Source organism: Enhydra lutris, unplaced genomic scaffold, assembly GCF_002288905.1.
Source record: "Enhydra lutris kenyoni isolate GAN:26980312 unplaced genomic scaffold, ASM228890v2 scaffoldscaffold4, whole genome shotgun sequence".
In the NCBI taxonomy this organism is placed as follows: domain Eukaryota; kingdom Metazoa; phylum Chordata; class Mammalia; order Carnivora; family Mustelidae; genus Enhydra; species Enhydra lutris.
This window is the reverse complement of record NW_019154088.1, coordinates 50,093,414-50,110,181: the sequence shown is the minus strand read 5'-3', so window position 1 is coordinate 50,110,181 and position 16,768 is coordinate 50,093,414. Positions and strand designations below refer to the sequence as shown.

General features: G+C 34.8%; 1 protein-coding gene across 3 annotated transcripts in view; it reads left to right on the top strand.

Moving 5' to 3' along the window:
- The window catches only part of LOC111162360 (DDHD domain containing 1), an 89,439-nt gene that overhangs the window by 28,852 nt on the left and 43,819 nt on the right, over positions 1 to 16,768 (top strand). For 2 of the 3 annotated variants that reach the window (XM_022526748.1, XM_022526734.1), the window contains exons 2-3: positions 6,645 to 6,818; positions 16,225 to 16,353. In XM_022526748.1, the coding sequence (XP_022382456.1) occupies positions 6,645 to 6,818; positions 16,225 to 16,353 (303 nt within the window). Of the gene's footprint in view, positions 1 to 6,644; positions 6,819 to 7,443; positions 7,465 to 16,224; positions 16,354 to 16,768 lie in introns of all 3 variants that reach the window. The other variant, XM_022526739.1, reaches the window with a different exon arrangement.

Below are 16,768 nucleotides of genomic sequence, written 5' to 3'. Positions count from 1 at the left end.
TTAAGATTTTGTCTATTCAGGGGTGCCTGGGTGGCTCAGTGGCTCTCAGCTCAGGGAGCCTGCTTCCCCCTCTGTCTCTCTGCCTGCCTCTCTGCCTCGTGATCTTTGTCTGTCAAATAAATAAATAAAATCTAAAAAAAAAAAAAAGATTTTGCCTATTCATTTGACAGAGAGAGACACAGCAAGAAAGGGAACACAAGCAGAGGGAGAGACACAGGGAAAAGCAGGCTTCCTGCTGAGCAGGGAGCCTAATGCAGGGCCCAATCCCAGGACCCCGGGATCATGACCTGAGCTGAAGGCAGATGCTTAACAACTGAGCCACCCAGGTGACCCCCCTCTTTTTTTTTTTTATCTTCTAGATGGAGGCGTTTCTGCTTCGCAGCAGCAATGCCTGGCACAATCTTTTGTATTTCTGTGGTGTTGCTATTTCTCTTTCATTTCAGATTTTGTTTCGGTCTCTTTTTATGATGAGTCTGGCTAAAAACATCCTTTTTTTCCCCTCTTTTCAAAGAACAGCTTCTGGTTTCATTGATCTGTTCTAATGTTTTGTTTTGTTTTTAATTTCTATTTTGTTTCTTTCTGCTTAATCCTTTTATTTGCTTCCTTTTACTGTTTTTGGGGTTTTGTTTTCCCTTTTCTAGCTCCATTAGATGAAAGCTTGGGTTGTTTACTTGAAATTTTTCTTCCTTCTTGAGGTAGGTCTATCTTGCTATTAAACTGCCCTCTTAGAACAGCTTTTGCTACATCTCATAGGTTTTGGACTATTGTGTTTTCATTTTCATTTGTCTCCACGTATTTTTTTTATTTTCTCTTTGGTTTGTTGGTTGATATGTTCATTGTTGTGGTAGCATGTTATTTATCCTCCATATATTGGTGTTCTTTCCAGATCCTTTCTTGTCGTTTATTTCTAGTTTCAAATCATTGTGGTTTAAAAAAAAAAAAAAAAAGGTGTGTTGACTTCATTATTTTTTAATTTGTTGAGACTTGTTTTGTATTGTAACATGTGATCTCTTCTGGAGAATGTTCCATGTGCACTGGAAAAGAATGTATTCTGTTGTTTTTTAATGGAATGTTCTGAATGTATCTTGTTAGATCCATCTGGTCCAATGTATAATCCAAAGCCACTGTTTCCTTGTTGCTTCTCTGTTTGGATGTTTTATTCATTGATGTAAGTGGGATGTTAAAGTCTCCTACTATTATTGTATTATATCAATTACTTTCATTATGTTTGTTATTAGCTACTTTATCTACTTGGATGCTCCCATGCCAGGCGCATAAATATTTACAATTATTACATCTTTCTTTTGGATTATTCCTTTTATAATTATGTGATGTCCTTCATAGACTCTTGTTAGAGTCTTTGCTTTAAAGTCTGTTTTGTGGGGCGCCTGGGTGGCTTAGTTGTTAAGCGTCTGCCTTCAGCTCAGGTTATGATCCCAGGGTCCTGGGATCGGGCCCTGCATCAGGCTCCCTGCTCAGCAGGAAGCCTACTACTCCCTCTCTCACTCCCCCTACTTGTGTTCCCTCTCTCACTGTGTCTCTGTGTCAAATAAGTAAATAAAATTTAAAAAAATAAAGTAAGGGACGCCTGGGTGGCTCAGTTGGTTGGACGACTGCCTTTGGCTCAGGTCATGATCCCGGAGTTCCCAGATCGAGTCCCGCATCGGGCTCCCAGCTCCATGGGGAGTCTGCTTCTCCCTCTGACCTTCTCCTTGCTCATGCTCTCTCTCATTGTCTCTTTCTCAAATAAATAAATAAAATCTTTAAAAAAAAATAAAGTAAAATTGTCAGGAGGCAATAATTAAGCAAGACTGTTTATTTGGAATCAAACAACTGCAGTTCAGCACACACACACACACACACACACACACACACACACACACACACACTTGAATAGCAACCTGAAGAGTTGCTTAGCGAAACTCTCCCTTTAAAAAGAAAATACTAATAAAATAAAAATAAAGTCTTTTTTGTGTGATTGTAAGTATTGCTACCCAGCTTTTTTCTCACTTCTATTTGCATGATAAATGCTTTTCCATCAGGTCAGTTTCAATCTGCCTGTGTCTGTATGTCTGAAATGAGTATCTTTTAGGCAGCATATAGACAGGACCTGCTTTTTTATCCATTCCATCATTCTGTGTCTTTATTGGAGCTTTGTCACTTAAATTTGAGCCCACCCCCTCCCACATTTTAGGTATATGATGTCATATTTTATATCCTTTTATTTTGTGAATCCCTCAACTGATTTTTTTTTTTTTTTAAGATTTTATTTATTTATTTGTCAGAGAGACAGAGAGAGTAAGCACAGGCAGACAGAGTGGCAGGCAGAGTGGTAGGCAGAGGCAGGGGGAGAAGCAGGCTCCTTGCTTAGCAAGGAGCCTCATGTGGCACTCGATCCCAGGACACTGGGATCATGACCTGAGCCGAAGGCAGCCGTTTAACCAACTGAGCCACCCAGGCGTCCCCCCCTCGACTGATTTTTATAGATATACTTAATTTTACTGTTTTTATGCTTCCTACTGTTCTTATCCTGCTCAGCTCATGGTCTTTCCAAAGAGTTCCTTTTAACATTACTTGTAAGGCTGATGTAGTGGTGATGAATTCCTTTAAGTCTTGTTTATCTGGAGTACTCTCTCCTCCTCTTCTAAATGATAGCCTTGCTGGTTAGAGTATGTGTGGTTGCAGGGTTTTTTCTTTCAGTACTCTGAATATATCATGCTCCTCCCCTCTTGCCTGTAACTTTTTTGCTAAAAAAATTAGCTAATGGCCTTATGGAGTTTCCCTTGTATTTGAGTGTTTTCTTTTCTCTTACTGCTTTTAAAATTCTCTATCACTCTACTTTGCCATTTTAATTACTGTGTGTCTTGGTGTGGACCTCCTTGGGTTGATTTTGTTGGGGGTTCTCTGTACTTCCTACATCTGAGTTTCTGTTTCCTTCCCCAGATTCAAGAAGTTTTCCACTATTATTTCTTCAAATACATTCTCTGTCCCTTTTTCTCTATCTTATCCTTCTGGGATCCCTATATTTGAATGTTATTACACTTAATGGTATTATTGAGGATTCTTAATCTATTTTTATTTTTTCTTTTTCTTTTTTCTTTTTTCTTTCTCGTATTCAGCTTGATTGTTTTTCATTACTCTGTCCTCCAGATTGCCAATCCATTGTTCTTCCCTTTAATGTACTGTTTATTCCCTCTAGTGTATTTTTTATTTCAATTATTGAGTTCATCTCTGACTCTTTTTATGTTTGCTCTTTGCTGTTGTTCTCACTGAGGTTCTTGACTCTTTTTTGAAGTCCATTGACTATCTTTATGACCATTACTTAAAATTCTCTAGCAGGCATATTACTTATCTCCATTTCATTTAGCTCTCTTGTTGTGTTTTGTCCTATTCTTTATTCTTTATTCATTTTGTCTCTTTGTTTCTATGTGTTAGATAAATCAGCTATATCTCCTGCTCCTGACAGTAGTGGCCTTAAGATGAAGATTCCTATAGTGTCCTGCAGTGCAGAGTCCCCTGTTCACCAGAACCTAGCACTTCAGGTGTTTCCAGTGTGTGTTGTGTGTACCCTACTATTGTGGTGAGCCACATTGCATTTAGTCGAGTCATCTGCAGTGACTCCGTTTGCCTGTTGCAGGCAAGGTTTGGCCCTTGTGTTGTTAATGGGCCAATCTGGGGCAGCCTTGACTTTGAGTGGAGTCAGACCAGGATTTTGTCAGAGATGCAGTATCACTGAACTGCTGGGTATTTTCCCTTTGTTGTCCCCTGAGAAGCTTTTGTTAGTAGGTGGGACCTGCAGTCAGACCACACATCTGGCCTCTGTCTACTGCTGGTGCTACAGTGCGACTGGTGTGTGTGTGGTTGTCTTCCCCTCTCCCCAGGGCAGGGGTTACTTTGGAGCAGTTCTGGCCTCTGTTGGGGCTACTTGCACACTGCCACACTTGTTGCACTGCTTTGGATGGACTCCTGCTGAGGGCTTGTTGGAAGAGACAGGTCCACAGGAAAGAGCTCTGTTAACAAGGTAGGTGGAGAGAGTTCCCAGTGGTTTTTCCAGGTGTCTTTGTATCTAGGCTGGGGAGATGGGGAGGCAAATGGCACCCTCCAACTCCTTTGTTCTTGGAGAAGACTCCTAAAGATCCCTGTCTCTCCAGCATACGTTCTGAGATTCATAAATGAATCTTCCCCAGGTGTTTTTCAAACTGCTGTTTCTAATCTGTATCTCAGTGGGGCTTTTTCTAATACTGTCTCTTTTCAGCCAGGGACTCACATTCTCTCCCTCTCTGGCTCTTCCAGAGCCAGGCCCACTATTTTTTTTTTTAAAGATTTTATTTATTTATTCGACAGAGAGAAATCACAAGTAGGCAGAGAGGCAGACAGAGAGGAGGAAGCAGGCTCCCCACCAAGGAGAGAGCCCGATGTGGGGCTCGATCCCAGGATCCTGGGATCATGACTTGAGCCGAAGGCAGAGGCTTTAACCCTCTGAGCCACCCAGGCGCCCCAAGCCCACTAATTTTTTAAAGTTCCAGTTTTTAATCCCCACTGATTGTAAGAACTTGAGATGTTAGGACCCTCTGGTTTTCAAAGCTGCACATTATGATGATTCCTCTTCCCAGTGCAGGTTCCCCATGCCTGGTGAGGTGTCTGCTCCTCTGTCTTTCTGTGCCTACAGCATCACTTCCTCCTGTGGACAGTCTCCCAGTCAGTTTGGTTCCCAACCAAGTCTCTACCCTTCCTACCCTCTTCAATGTGCCCTCATGTCTACATTTAGCTGTGGAGAGTCTCCGGATTGTTTTCTGGGTTATTTACACTGATGTGGTTGTTACCTAGTTGTATCCTTGGGATGAAGCGAGCTTAGGATCCTCCTACTCCACCATCGTCCCCAGAAGTTTCAGGAAACTATTAAATACTCCAGCCAAATAAAAAATTTCTCAAACTTGTGGGCATACTCATAGGGGCATTGACATAAGAGGGATTGATAAAAGGAAGGAAAACAAACAAAATAATGGAAAAAATGCAGAAAGAAATAAAAAGCTTGAGAAACTGTGTGAAATTCCATATAGAAAAAGGAAGACCCAACATATCTACAATTAGAGTCCCTAAAGGGGAGAAATCACTGGAACAGAACTAATGACTAAACCATAATCCAAGGGAACTTTTCAGAAACAAGAGAAAAATTGAAATTTATGTATTAAAAGGGGCCACCAAGACTGATTGATCCAGAACAATGAACTCTGAGTCAGAAACTATTAGACTTTAAAGGCAATTTTTTTTCTATCATCTGGGGTAGAGTGAGCAGGGGATCACTTTACTTAAAAAAAAAAAAAAAAATTAGACTTACATCAGAATTCTCAAGAATAATATAGCAAGGAAAGCTAGAATAACATTTTGAGCAACTCAAGGAAACAAAATTCAGGCTTAAGATGTATCTGTAGTTCTTTTTGTTCACAGGATATATCCTAATACATATATGTAAAAATTACTGTGTGTTAAACCCAGTTGAAATAATTTTTCTATATATGATTAAACCACCAAATCTCTACAAAATTAAGTTCATTTGTTTTATTTTGCTTTTTATTTTTAGGCTTGTTATTTCCATTTTATTTTTGCTTTATTTTTTACAAATCTTAAAGGATTCAAAATAACATAACAGTTGTGGTTTATTTTTAAAAAAAAAGTAAATAGGGGTGCCTTGGTGGCTTAGTCAGTTAAGTTTCCAACTCTTGATCTCAGCTCAGGTCTTGATCTTGGGGTCCTGAGTTCAAGCCTTGCATTGGCCTCCACACTGGGCATGGAAGAAAAGGAAGAAAGGGAAGTGGGGGAGGTTTGGAAGGAAGGAAAGTATTAGGCTTATAGAAACAGCATTTAAATCTTTATTTTTTAATTAATTTATTATTTTAAAGATTTTATTTATTTATTTGACAGAGACATAGCAAGAGAGGGAACATAAGCAGGGGGAGTGGGAAAGGGAGGGAGAAGCAGGCTTCCCGTGGAGCAGAGAGCCTGATGTGGGGCTTGATCCCAGGACTCTGGGATCATGACCTGAGCTGAAGGCAGACACTTAAGGGCTGAGCCACCCAGGTGCTCCTAGGAACAGTATTTAATCAAAGGAATGTTTACAGTTATTCAAGAAAACTTTCTACTCAATTTTTTTCTAAAATGGGTAAGGAATTTACTATAATTAAATATATCAGCTATTCCTATATTCTAACTGGGAATCTATAACCTTCAAGGCAACTCTAAAAAGTACAACACACTACTACCACACACTCTAGTTCTGAAATACTTCTGGGAACGTGTATCAGTATTTTCTAAAACATTGGAACTATTACCAGCATCTTTCATGAACTTGTCTTAACCCCATCATCTATTAATTTGGGTTACTCAGGGCCTCAGTTATAAAGATAACAGCTCATCTACCTTTCTAATGCCAAAATAATTTTTGCATAATAGCCAATATAAATAAAATGATATACTGTAAAAAATATGTACTGTGCCTTAAAATCTAAAATTTAAAACTAAATGATTCTGCTGAGCCATGGAAGTTTTTGTCACAGTAGTAATAAAATATAAAAATTATAGTTACTATGTCTCTCTCTGGGACCCTTGGATCCTAAAATGTATAATTCTGTGTTTTCTCTTTTTAGAGGCAGATAAAATACCAGTAATGCGTGGACAGTGGTTTATTGATGGTACTTGGCAGCCTCTAGAAGAAAAAGAAAGTAATTTAATTGAGCAAGAACATCTCAGCTGTTTTAGAGGTCAGCAGATGCAGGAAAATTTTGATATTGAAGTGTCAAAATCCATAGATGGAAAAGATGGTAAGACCAATTACTACAATTAATATGTTGTAAACCAAGTAAGTTCTTGATGAAGTTTAGAGTAGTTCTTAATTTTGCATGGTAATTCATGAGTGTTAGAATTTATAAAATTCCAGATTTAAACATTTGATTATTTTAGAATTTAATACTGCTATGAATTTCAAACTGTTTTTATTTTACTTAGTATGTGTTCATTGGCATGACACTAACATGACTTACTATTGTACAAATTGTTAAAGGTTCTGTGAATTAGTCCTTTTCAGTAGTTTGTAATTACCAATGAAAATTGAATCTACCAAAAAAATTTGTCATTATATCAAAAGGGCAGTTTTATTAATATTTTAATGTCAGTTCTTTTCCTGAAGTTTTAAAAAAAAACCAAAAAACCTTAATTTCCTTTGTATGAGTACCTTTAGGTTGTTTCCATATTGATAACCACATCAACTTTTACTTTGAAACAGTCTACTCTTTATATTCCCTTACTCAGCATTTGCATTTGTTTGCAGTACCTTAAAATATTTATATCATAGCCAAGATGGCCATGTTTCATTATGTGTCTGATCTTGAGTGAAATTCAAAATGTGTGGTAAAGTTAAAAATACTTCTATTGTTCCATTTACTGCAGGCAGTGGGATCAGCTATTCTGGTGAGTATAATATAGGTAGAGTAGAATTTGTAGATTTCTCTAAATATTTTTTTCTAAAATATTTCTTCATCTATACTTGCCTTTATTTGGGAGGTTTCTTGGCAAGCCCTGTTGAAACTAGCGAATTAAAATATGAGTTAAGTGGGGTTATTTTCCCCTTCTCATAAAACATCTCTAAAGCAGAAAAACTCAGTGTTGATCGAGTACACAGAATGTAGCTTGAAAAAATTATGTGGTTAGAAGTAAAAAAAAAAAAAAAAAGAAAGAAAGAAAGAAAGAAAGAAAGATGGGATCTGGAGGGAGGCAAACCATCAGACTCTTAATCTCACTAAATAAACTGAGGGTTGCTGGCAGGTGGGGCAGGAGAAGGATAGTTGGCTGGGGAGAGTATGTGCTATGGTTAGTGCTGTGAAATGTGTAAGCCTGGTGATTCACAGACCTGTACCCCTGGGGCAAATAATACATTATATGTTAATTAAAAAAAAGTAATTGTTCACATGACATAATGGCAAAACAATAAGCTTTAAATTGGCTAATTTTTTTTTCTTGTTAGTATCAAACATCCTAAGTCTTCTTTCTCCTATTTTTTCTCTGTGAACACACACACACATACACACACATCACAAGCAAGGAAACTATACAGCTTAGTTCACACCAAATTAACATATCTTTTGTATCTAGTTGATTAAAAGTCTACATAACTGAGGAAAGTTGTGGCTCATGATCACTACCAAAATAAGATTGCTACTGGAGAAGGCTGAATTCTAGATTTCTTTCTATTAATTCTCCTTCAGTCCTCCCTCATAAATGGCAGTTCACCTTAACCCAGTTTAGCCACCTGAATTCATTACTATTAGTAGGGGAAAAAATCCCAAGAGCTTGGAGGAGAAAAAGGATGAGTATAAAAAATAAAAATCTAAGTAGATTATTTCCCTTTCTTGTACTGTATTCAAAACATTCTTTTTCAAAACTCTTACTAATTTATCCAATAGAAGTTACTCACCAGCTCTAATAAAATCTTTAAAAAAAAAAAAAAAAGGGGGCGCCTGGGTGGCTCAGTGGGTTAAGCCGCTGCCTTCGGCTCAGGTCATGATCTCAGAGTCCTGGGATCGAACCCCGCATCGGGCTCTCTGCTCTCTAGGGGAGCCTGCTTCCTCCTCTCTCTCTGCCTGCCTCTCTGCCTGCTTGTGATCTCTCTGTCAAAAAAAAAAAAAAAACTTTAAAAAAAAAAAAAAAAAAGAAGTTACTCACCAGCTCTGTTTTATCTCTATATCCATCTATTTGGAATCTTGTTTTTATTTCAGTGAAAATTAGAATCTTGTGTGTCTTTTTTACTTCTACTGCCTGTCAAAATGTTAAGGATAGCAGGATACTTCCATTTTCTTCACAGTACCCTAATTTTAATGTACCAGTCATTTAAAGAAGTCTAATAAAGAACATGGTATATTTGTGTCAGTAGACTTTTAGTATGCCTAGAGTGTCTGTGTTGATTCTAGAGTATCAATTTAGGATATTATAGTAATATTTTTTGCTAGCTTTAAGGATATACTTTGGTAAAATTCTCAGTAGCAACAGAAAATTTTTAAACTGTTAGAACATTTTTCCCTTGTCATCTTTCAAAATGATGGTTCTTTAAGGTTCATTAGAAGAAAAATTGGTTTTTTAAAATACACTGTGGCATATAAGTAAAGCTTCAGTATATTTTGTTATTAACAAAGATTTTAAGTTCAATGTGGTATATATACTGTTGTCATAAATTCACAGCCATTTTAGTTTTTATTCAGCTTTATGTAAAACATACATTTCTGTGTTAAGATGTGATATTTGACTTTGAAGATTATGGGAAATTTTGTAGTGTACTTGAAAATTATCACTGGTCTTAAGAATATTTGCTGTCTAAAAAGCCACCATTGTTAGAAAAATCAAATTTACCATATCTACAAAGATAAAAACATTATCTTTTATTTTGCTTCTTACCTCCAAGCTTCTAAAATTTCGTATCTCATTAATTCATTAGGGTAAAAATATCTTTTCCACCTAAATTTTCTCATGCACATGTGAGAAAGCCTTGACTCTTCATATTTTTAGGAGGTTTTCAATGTTTCCATGTGCAGATAGTACTGTGCTAGGCACTTTGTTAAAGATACAGGGTTTTGAACCTCATGAAGTTTTGGGAAAGACAAACCCAAAGGTGAGAGTAGTTACAAAGAGTTAAGTATAATATAACACAGTAAACAGTGAATACAGAATTAGATATTCTGCAAACAGAGTTGGAATACAGAGAGTTGGAGATCACAATGCCGTGGAGTTTTTCAAATAAGACTTTCTGGAAAAATCCCACTTAATAATTAAAAACATTTTAAAAAACTATATCGAGGAACTGTTAAGTGCTCTGTGGAATTATTTTCCCTCTGGAATTTCTAAGAAACTAAACAGAGTTCTTGCCTTGAAGGACATTAAAATAATTCCTTTTCTTTCTGATCTTATCTGTGTTTTGGTTAGGGTAGCTGATGCCACAAATAAATTGGCTTTTAAAGTATTTTCTCCTTGTTAATTTTCCTACTAATCTCAAAGTGAGCAGTGAAATAGATTGAAAGTTTAGCATCACTTTTTTAGCATACATAAAGATAACCCATAAAAATGTCATGATTTTTTGTGATTTAGATACTTTAATCTAAATTTTGTTTTCTCGTAGAGTTGCAATAAAAATTGATTCTCTTCCCACCCCACCTTAGCAGCCTAACAAATGGAAGTCTAGAGTTTCACTAGGGATGAATTCTACAAATAAAATCAGCACTTCAAATAAGTAATTTTGAAAATATCTAAATATAGTGCCAGAGTAGTATTTGACTCACTTTACTGATGCAAGCAATAATCAGTTTTAAAAAGATTAAAGTTTTTAAATGGGTTAGTCCTGTACTTCACCCCGCCCAAAAAATGTATAACATCAATCCAATCATGAGAAAACATCAGATAAACTCAAATTAAGGGACATTCTACAAAATAACTGATCAGAGCTCTTCAAATTGTTGAGGGGTCTAATTAACTAGAGAAGGGGAACACTTTCACAATGTATATCAATTTACTATGATGTACACATTAAATATCTTACACTATTGTCAATTGTACCTCAACAAAGATTTTTTTTTTAAATGTCAAGGTTATGAAAGAAAAAAAGTCCAGTTGGGGCATTAAAATAAAATAGTAAAAAATATTTAATTAACCCAAGAGAAATCAGGAAGGAGAAACAAGAAACAAAATACAAATGGAACAAAGAGAAAATAAATGTGAAATGGTAGGCCTAAATTCACCCATGTTAATAATTACAGTAAATGTAAATACTAATGCTCCAATTAAAAGGCAGAGATTAACAGATTAAGAATGTGAAATGTAACTATGTGCTATCTAAGAGTCACACTATCAATATAAAGTCATAGGTTACTGTTCAAGCTATTTTGGGATACTGTGACATCACAGGTGTTGGCATATCTTAAAGGACTTAAAACATTTAACAATTTGGCATGTAAAGTGTGTATTCCTATCACTTTTGCTGGATAAGAATATCCCAAATTCTGAATACAGAACTGCAAAAGTCAAAAAGGCAAGAGGAGTAGGGGAGCTAATCCTTTCTAACCAGCTTTTCTTTTCCTCCCTCTTTGGTGACTAAGAGGATTCTCCTCTTCTAGCTTTTTAGTTATTACTTTTTATAAATTTACCTAACTTAATTTCTCTGAGATCCAAGAAGGTTGCTGGGGGTTTTCTCATTACAGTTGGCATGTTTGAGATGTCAAAACTGCTTTCCCTAAAGTTGAGATTATCCAGGTTACCAGCTTTTAGAAAGGAAAAAGTCATTGAGTTGTTCTATTCTGGGAATTAGTATGTCATTAGCAACCCCCTTTTTTGATACTCTGTTACTTTCAGAATTATATAATGAAGAAAATCCTTTTAGGAGGAGAAGGATTATTATGGAAATTTATTAGAAATGCTTTAGTGCTTTAAATCTTCTTCATTGCTATGTAAGGCTTTGGTATATAAAATAACATTTTAATTAAATGTTAGCATTTAATAAGTTAACATTTTGAGTTTATGCATATGTTTGCTAACATAAAAATTCCTAACTTGGGGCACCTGGGTGGCTCAGTGGGTTAAAGCCTCTGCCTTCGGCTCAGGTCATGATCCCAGGGTACTGGGATTGAGCCCCGCATCAGGCTCTCTGCTCAGTGGGGAGCCTGCTTCCTCCTCTCTCTCTCTGCCTGCTTGTGATCTCTCTCTGTCAAATAAATTAAAAAACAAAATCTTTAAAAAAAAAAAAATTCCTAACTAAAACTTCACATTTTAGGGAAAAAAATTCATTAATGCTTTTTAGCACGTGAGTTTCATTTAATGGGGATCCCTGTTGGATTGATAGTAAATACTTTTTGTCTCTCTTGTGCTCACGGTAGTACCACTAATTCTGCCCTTTGGGTTGAAAAAAATTAAGCTTTCTAACTATGCTGTGAGATATTGTGACAAATACAGCAAGTGACTTTCGAGTGAAAATAAGAATTTGATTTGAGAGGAAGGTATAAAGAACCTTGCCTATTTAATTTTGTGAAAATATTTTAAATAGGGGCACCTGGGTGGCTCAGTCAGTTAAGCATCTGCCTTCAGCTCAGGTCATGATCCCAGTGTCCTGGAATCAAGTTGCTCAGTGGGGAGCCTGCTTCTCCCTCTCTCTCTCTCTGCCTGCCACTCTGCCTACTTGTGCTCTCTCTCCATCTCTCTGTCAAATAAATGAATGAATGAATGAATGAATGAATGAATGAATGAATAAAATCTTAAAAAAAAAAAAAGAAAATGTTTTAAACAAATATGCTTTTCTATTTTTAGTAAGTTGGGGTATTTGTCTTTTTTAATCTCTAAATCATACAGTTCCTTTTGAAAGAAAAGCCTTTATTTTTTATATCTTGAATAGCTTTCTGAAAGTGTTTGTATAATTTTGAAGTATAGTCAAAGGTCCATATGTATTTCAAGTGGATTTATAAATAATTGTTTATTTAAAATGTAAAGAATTTTATATTGGTTTATAACCAGCAATATTTAATAGGGAAAATGTTGATTTCAGGGTTATCTGCTGATTTGCCAAATATCAAGTCTATGTCTGGCTTTATGTTGGCTGTTCCATGCTTACCAAATGTCACAGCATACATTTTTAGTAATGTCTTTTTTTTATTATTATTTTAGTTTTCTTTTGGTAAATATAGATTTGGTTCTGTTAGTTTTACTAGTGGATATATAAAACCTAGGTTTTGTTTCTTTGAATAGTAAAGTCTCAAATTTATGCCAATTTGATCTACTTTGATATTTAGCTTTTTCCTAATGAATTTTTTTGTTTAAAAATGTTTCCTGCAAGTGGTACATCTACTCCTCAATAACTAACCAGAAGGCACCTTTCTTTTTCAGTGAAGAAAATTGCTTCAGTTGTCATTTTCTACCTCTCTGTAACAATGAAATGTTTTTATAATCTTAATGTTACCACCAGCTTTTAAATTCTAGTTTGTAGCTATCTAATTACAGATAGTTGTAATTATTAAGTGCCTTGTAAACATTTCTCAGTTACCTTTTTTTGCACAAATCTTTGAATATGCTTCGCCTATACATACAACAGATTTTTTAAATGTATCTAATACTCCTCAACAGGAATTAAATATATCCATATTTGAGCAGTATTTAACCTTTGAATATCACATTATTGTAGAAGGGAGTGAGGATGGAAAAGCAAATAGATGTTTTAGAACATAAATTTGAACTAAGTCATTAAGGTTCTGTGGTTCATTTCCTGAACTGTTAAGAAACTGCTTTATTTAAAAAAAAGAAGAAGAAGAAAAGAAAAAAAACTGTTTTATAAGGTTCAATTTCAAGTGGATTTTTTTTAAAAATGCTTATTTAAAATGTAAAGAAATTTACTGATATGTAACTAGCAATGTTCAACAGGGAAAGTGTTGACTTCAAGGTTGTCTACTGATTTGCCAAAAATCAAGTCTATGTCTGGCTTTATGTTGTCTGTTTCATTTTTAAAGATGTCACAGCATGCATTTTTACTAGTGACTTTTTTCATCATTTATTACTAACTTTCATTATTTTATCACTAACCAGTTAAAGAGCTTCCAATTTTATTTATTTTGGCAAAAGTTTCATTTTAAAATTCTTTTCACAGCTTGAACAGAGTTGTGAAAAGAATATTTTGTTTCTGTGGGAAGCTTCCATTATATACTTCAGTAATAGAAGGCATCTAGTGGAATGTATATTGTGATATTTTCTCAGGAAAACTGCATTAAATGTCTAAAATGTTATTTATTTCCTTCTTAATTTGGACACCAGCTGTCAGCTAATTTGGTGAAAGTAAATAACCTTAGTATTGTGAAGATGGGTTTATATATCCCTTATGCATACAAAAATACCAGACCTATTTTTTATTCTATCTGTGTAAAGGCATTAAATATGATGATCACATAGTTGTCTTTAACTGATAAATTTTAGGTATCATTTGCCTTTTTTTCTTTCAATAAAAGTAGAGCATCTATTTGATAAACATTATTAAACTAATGTTTTGCTTTACTGGTTTTTAATTAGAAGTTATGTAAATAAATCATTTAGAATAATGTTTGTCAAATACAACTCATCTTTTAAAGTTAATACAACAAAAAGGCAAAATGGCAAACCTCATTTAAAATTTACTTTGAAGCTCAGTGTTTTTGCTTTCTTAGTTGTCTACCACCTCCCTCCCTTCTCCCTCCCTTCTCTGTTCAAATGGAGAGGATATAAGGAGAGTACAGATGCGGCAGGTCTTAAACGAAAGCGTTCTCAAGGTACGGTAATTGTAGTTTTATTTCTCCATGTAGTTATTTCTCCGTGGCTTATAGTATTCAGCATTTAAAGCATAGAAGTTTTTAGTTTTTTAGAAATGTGTCCATTGTGCTATTTTGCTTAGAGTTACCTAATTATAAGCAACATAAACATTTGTTAATAATGTGTGTAGTCCAGTAAAGGGATGTTCACCCAATACTAAGAGGTTTTACTTTAAGGCGGTTTGTGGATGATTTGAGAAGGAACAAAATTTTGTTGGCTTCAACACTATTCTCTTAATATCTTGGTCCTATAGTTTAAATGTTTTAAGCATATGTGACTCAAAACTATTTTAACAAAGATGTAGCTTAGAAACTTTAGATAAAAATGCTTTAATAAAATAGTGGTTTGGATCAGACATAGAAAAGTAAATAATTATTAAACTCTTGCAAAAGATTTTCCTAATTTACAAAAAGCTCTTTTATAAGAAAATCTGAGTTTGTACATTGTTACTGGTTTGTTTTTTTTTTGATTGAACATTATTAATGTTTGTTACATTAATCACATCCAGGTCTGTATTCAATGTTAGTAAAATGCATCCTGACAGATAAGTGAAATATAAATTGGTTTTTCATAAATTTTTGAAATTACATTTATCACATAACTAAGAATAATTTCCCTGAAATGATTTACTTTTCTATGTGTTTTTAGTAGGGAATAGGTTTTCATAAAAATGACTTAGGATTTTAGATCTTGACCTCGGCTATATAACCTTTCATATTTAAACTTCAGGTTATTTTCAACTCATCTTCAAGTCAGAATAGTTAGACTCTGCTGGTAATCAGCTTTGTGGGAAGTCACTTAATCTTTTGTACCTCTGGGTCTTTATATATATTGGGAGATAATATTTTGCTTAAAAAGGTTTTTTTTTTTTTTAAATAAATCAGGGATAGCAATTTTAAAGGTGCTTGGTTTTCTGAAGATGGGTATGTGGATTTTTCTCACCTCTATACCAGAGATATAGAGAGGAAAGTTTAAGGCCTTCTGAATATAATTATCAAGTTATGAATGCATGAATATGTTATGACATTCTTAATCCACTGCTTCCACAAACATTACTGAATTTGTGACACATGTCAGACACTGCTAGGACGCTGGTGCCAGTGGTACAAAATGTGGTACAAGACATTGTAGCTGCCACAGAGAACTTACGTATTCCTTGAGCACAAAGGTTTGGGTTTTTTTTTTCCTTAGAGCTTATTTTCACCAGGCATACCTTAGTTATAGAAATGCAATAACCATACTGATTTGAACATCATAGTAGAAAATATTTCTTCAATTTTTTTTTATATCTTATTAAAACATCTTTCAACTTTGGATTTCTGTTATGGTAAGCAATATCCAGTGATAATTGGTTTTTATATCCATTTCAAAACTACCCTATATTCTAATAAATTAGGTTGTTCTCATCCCAGTTAAAGATAATTGTTTTCCTCTAGTCTTGTTTTGTCTTGCACTGAGTGAAATTTTCACAGATCCAAAAATAAAATCCGTAGAAGAAAGGAAACTTAAGTTTCTATGTCAAAGATATTGAGGACTTTCATGAAGGTATATATTATTCCTTAGACCTAAGAAATGGGCATATCACGTGGGAAAGCAGTTCTCTAATAATCACAACATACTGACTACGTGTTACACGTTAAAATTACGGTGGTTAAGCCAGTTATCCCGTGTTGTTGAAACAAGTTGATATTCCCTGTAGCATGGTTTATCATTTATAAAATAAAGTCCCTATCCATTACTTGCTTCACATCAATATGTGTTTCAGCAAGACAGTTTTTTATTGAACAGAGTTAAAATACTGATTCAAAAATCTGTGTATAATTCTTCACACAAATGAGCAACGTTAACATTAATTTTTCCTTTTTGCAACAGCTATTCATAGTTTCAAGTTGAGTCGAAATCACGTGGACTGGCACAGTATGGATGAAGTGTATCTTTATAGTGATGCAACGACATCTAAAATTGCAAGGACAGTAACCCAAAAACTGGGATTTTCTAAAGGTAATTGTTAAATATTACTATAGTTTGTCAAAATTTTGAAAGAATCTTTTTCTCTTACATTCAAAATAGACTATTCATATTCGATTTTTAGTATATTTTAAATATGCCTTAAATTTAGTGACAGTTACTGCCCCGTTAAATGAAACTTTTATTAAGGTGATTGAGTTCACATGTATTCATCAGTGGTAATATATTTAGAATGATCTGACAAGATTAATAAATATCTTTTATACTTCTAGAAACACAACAGCAATCAAACCTCAGGCAGTGATGTGAAAATAAAACATGGCAATTGAAGGTGAAAACTAAAGTTTTATGTTGGATTTAGTGAAATGGAAGTCATTGGTGGTTTGGATAGATTGAGGGGGCAGAAGCCAGATTGGTGTGGGTTGAAGTCTAGGTAGGTGAAGAAATG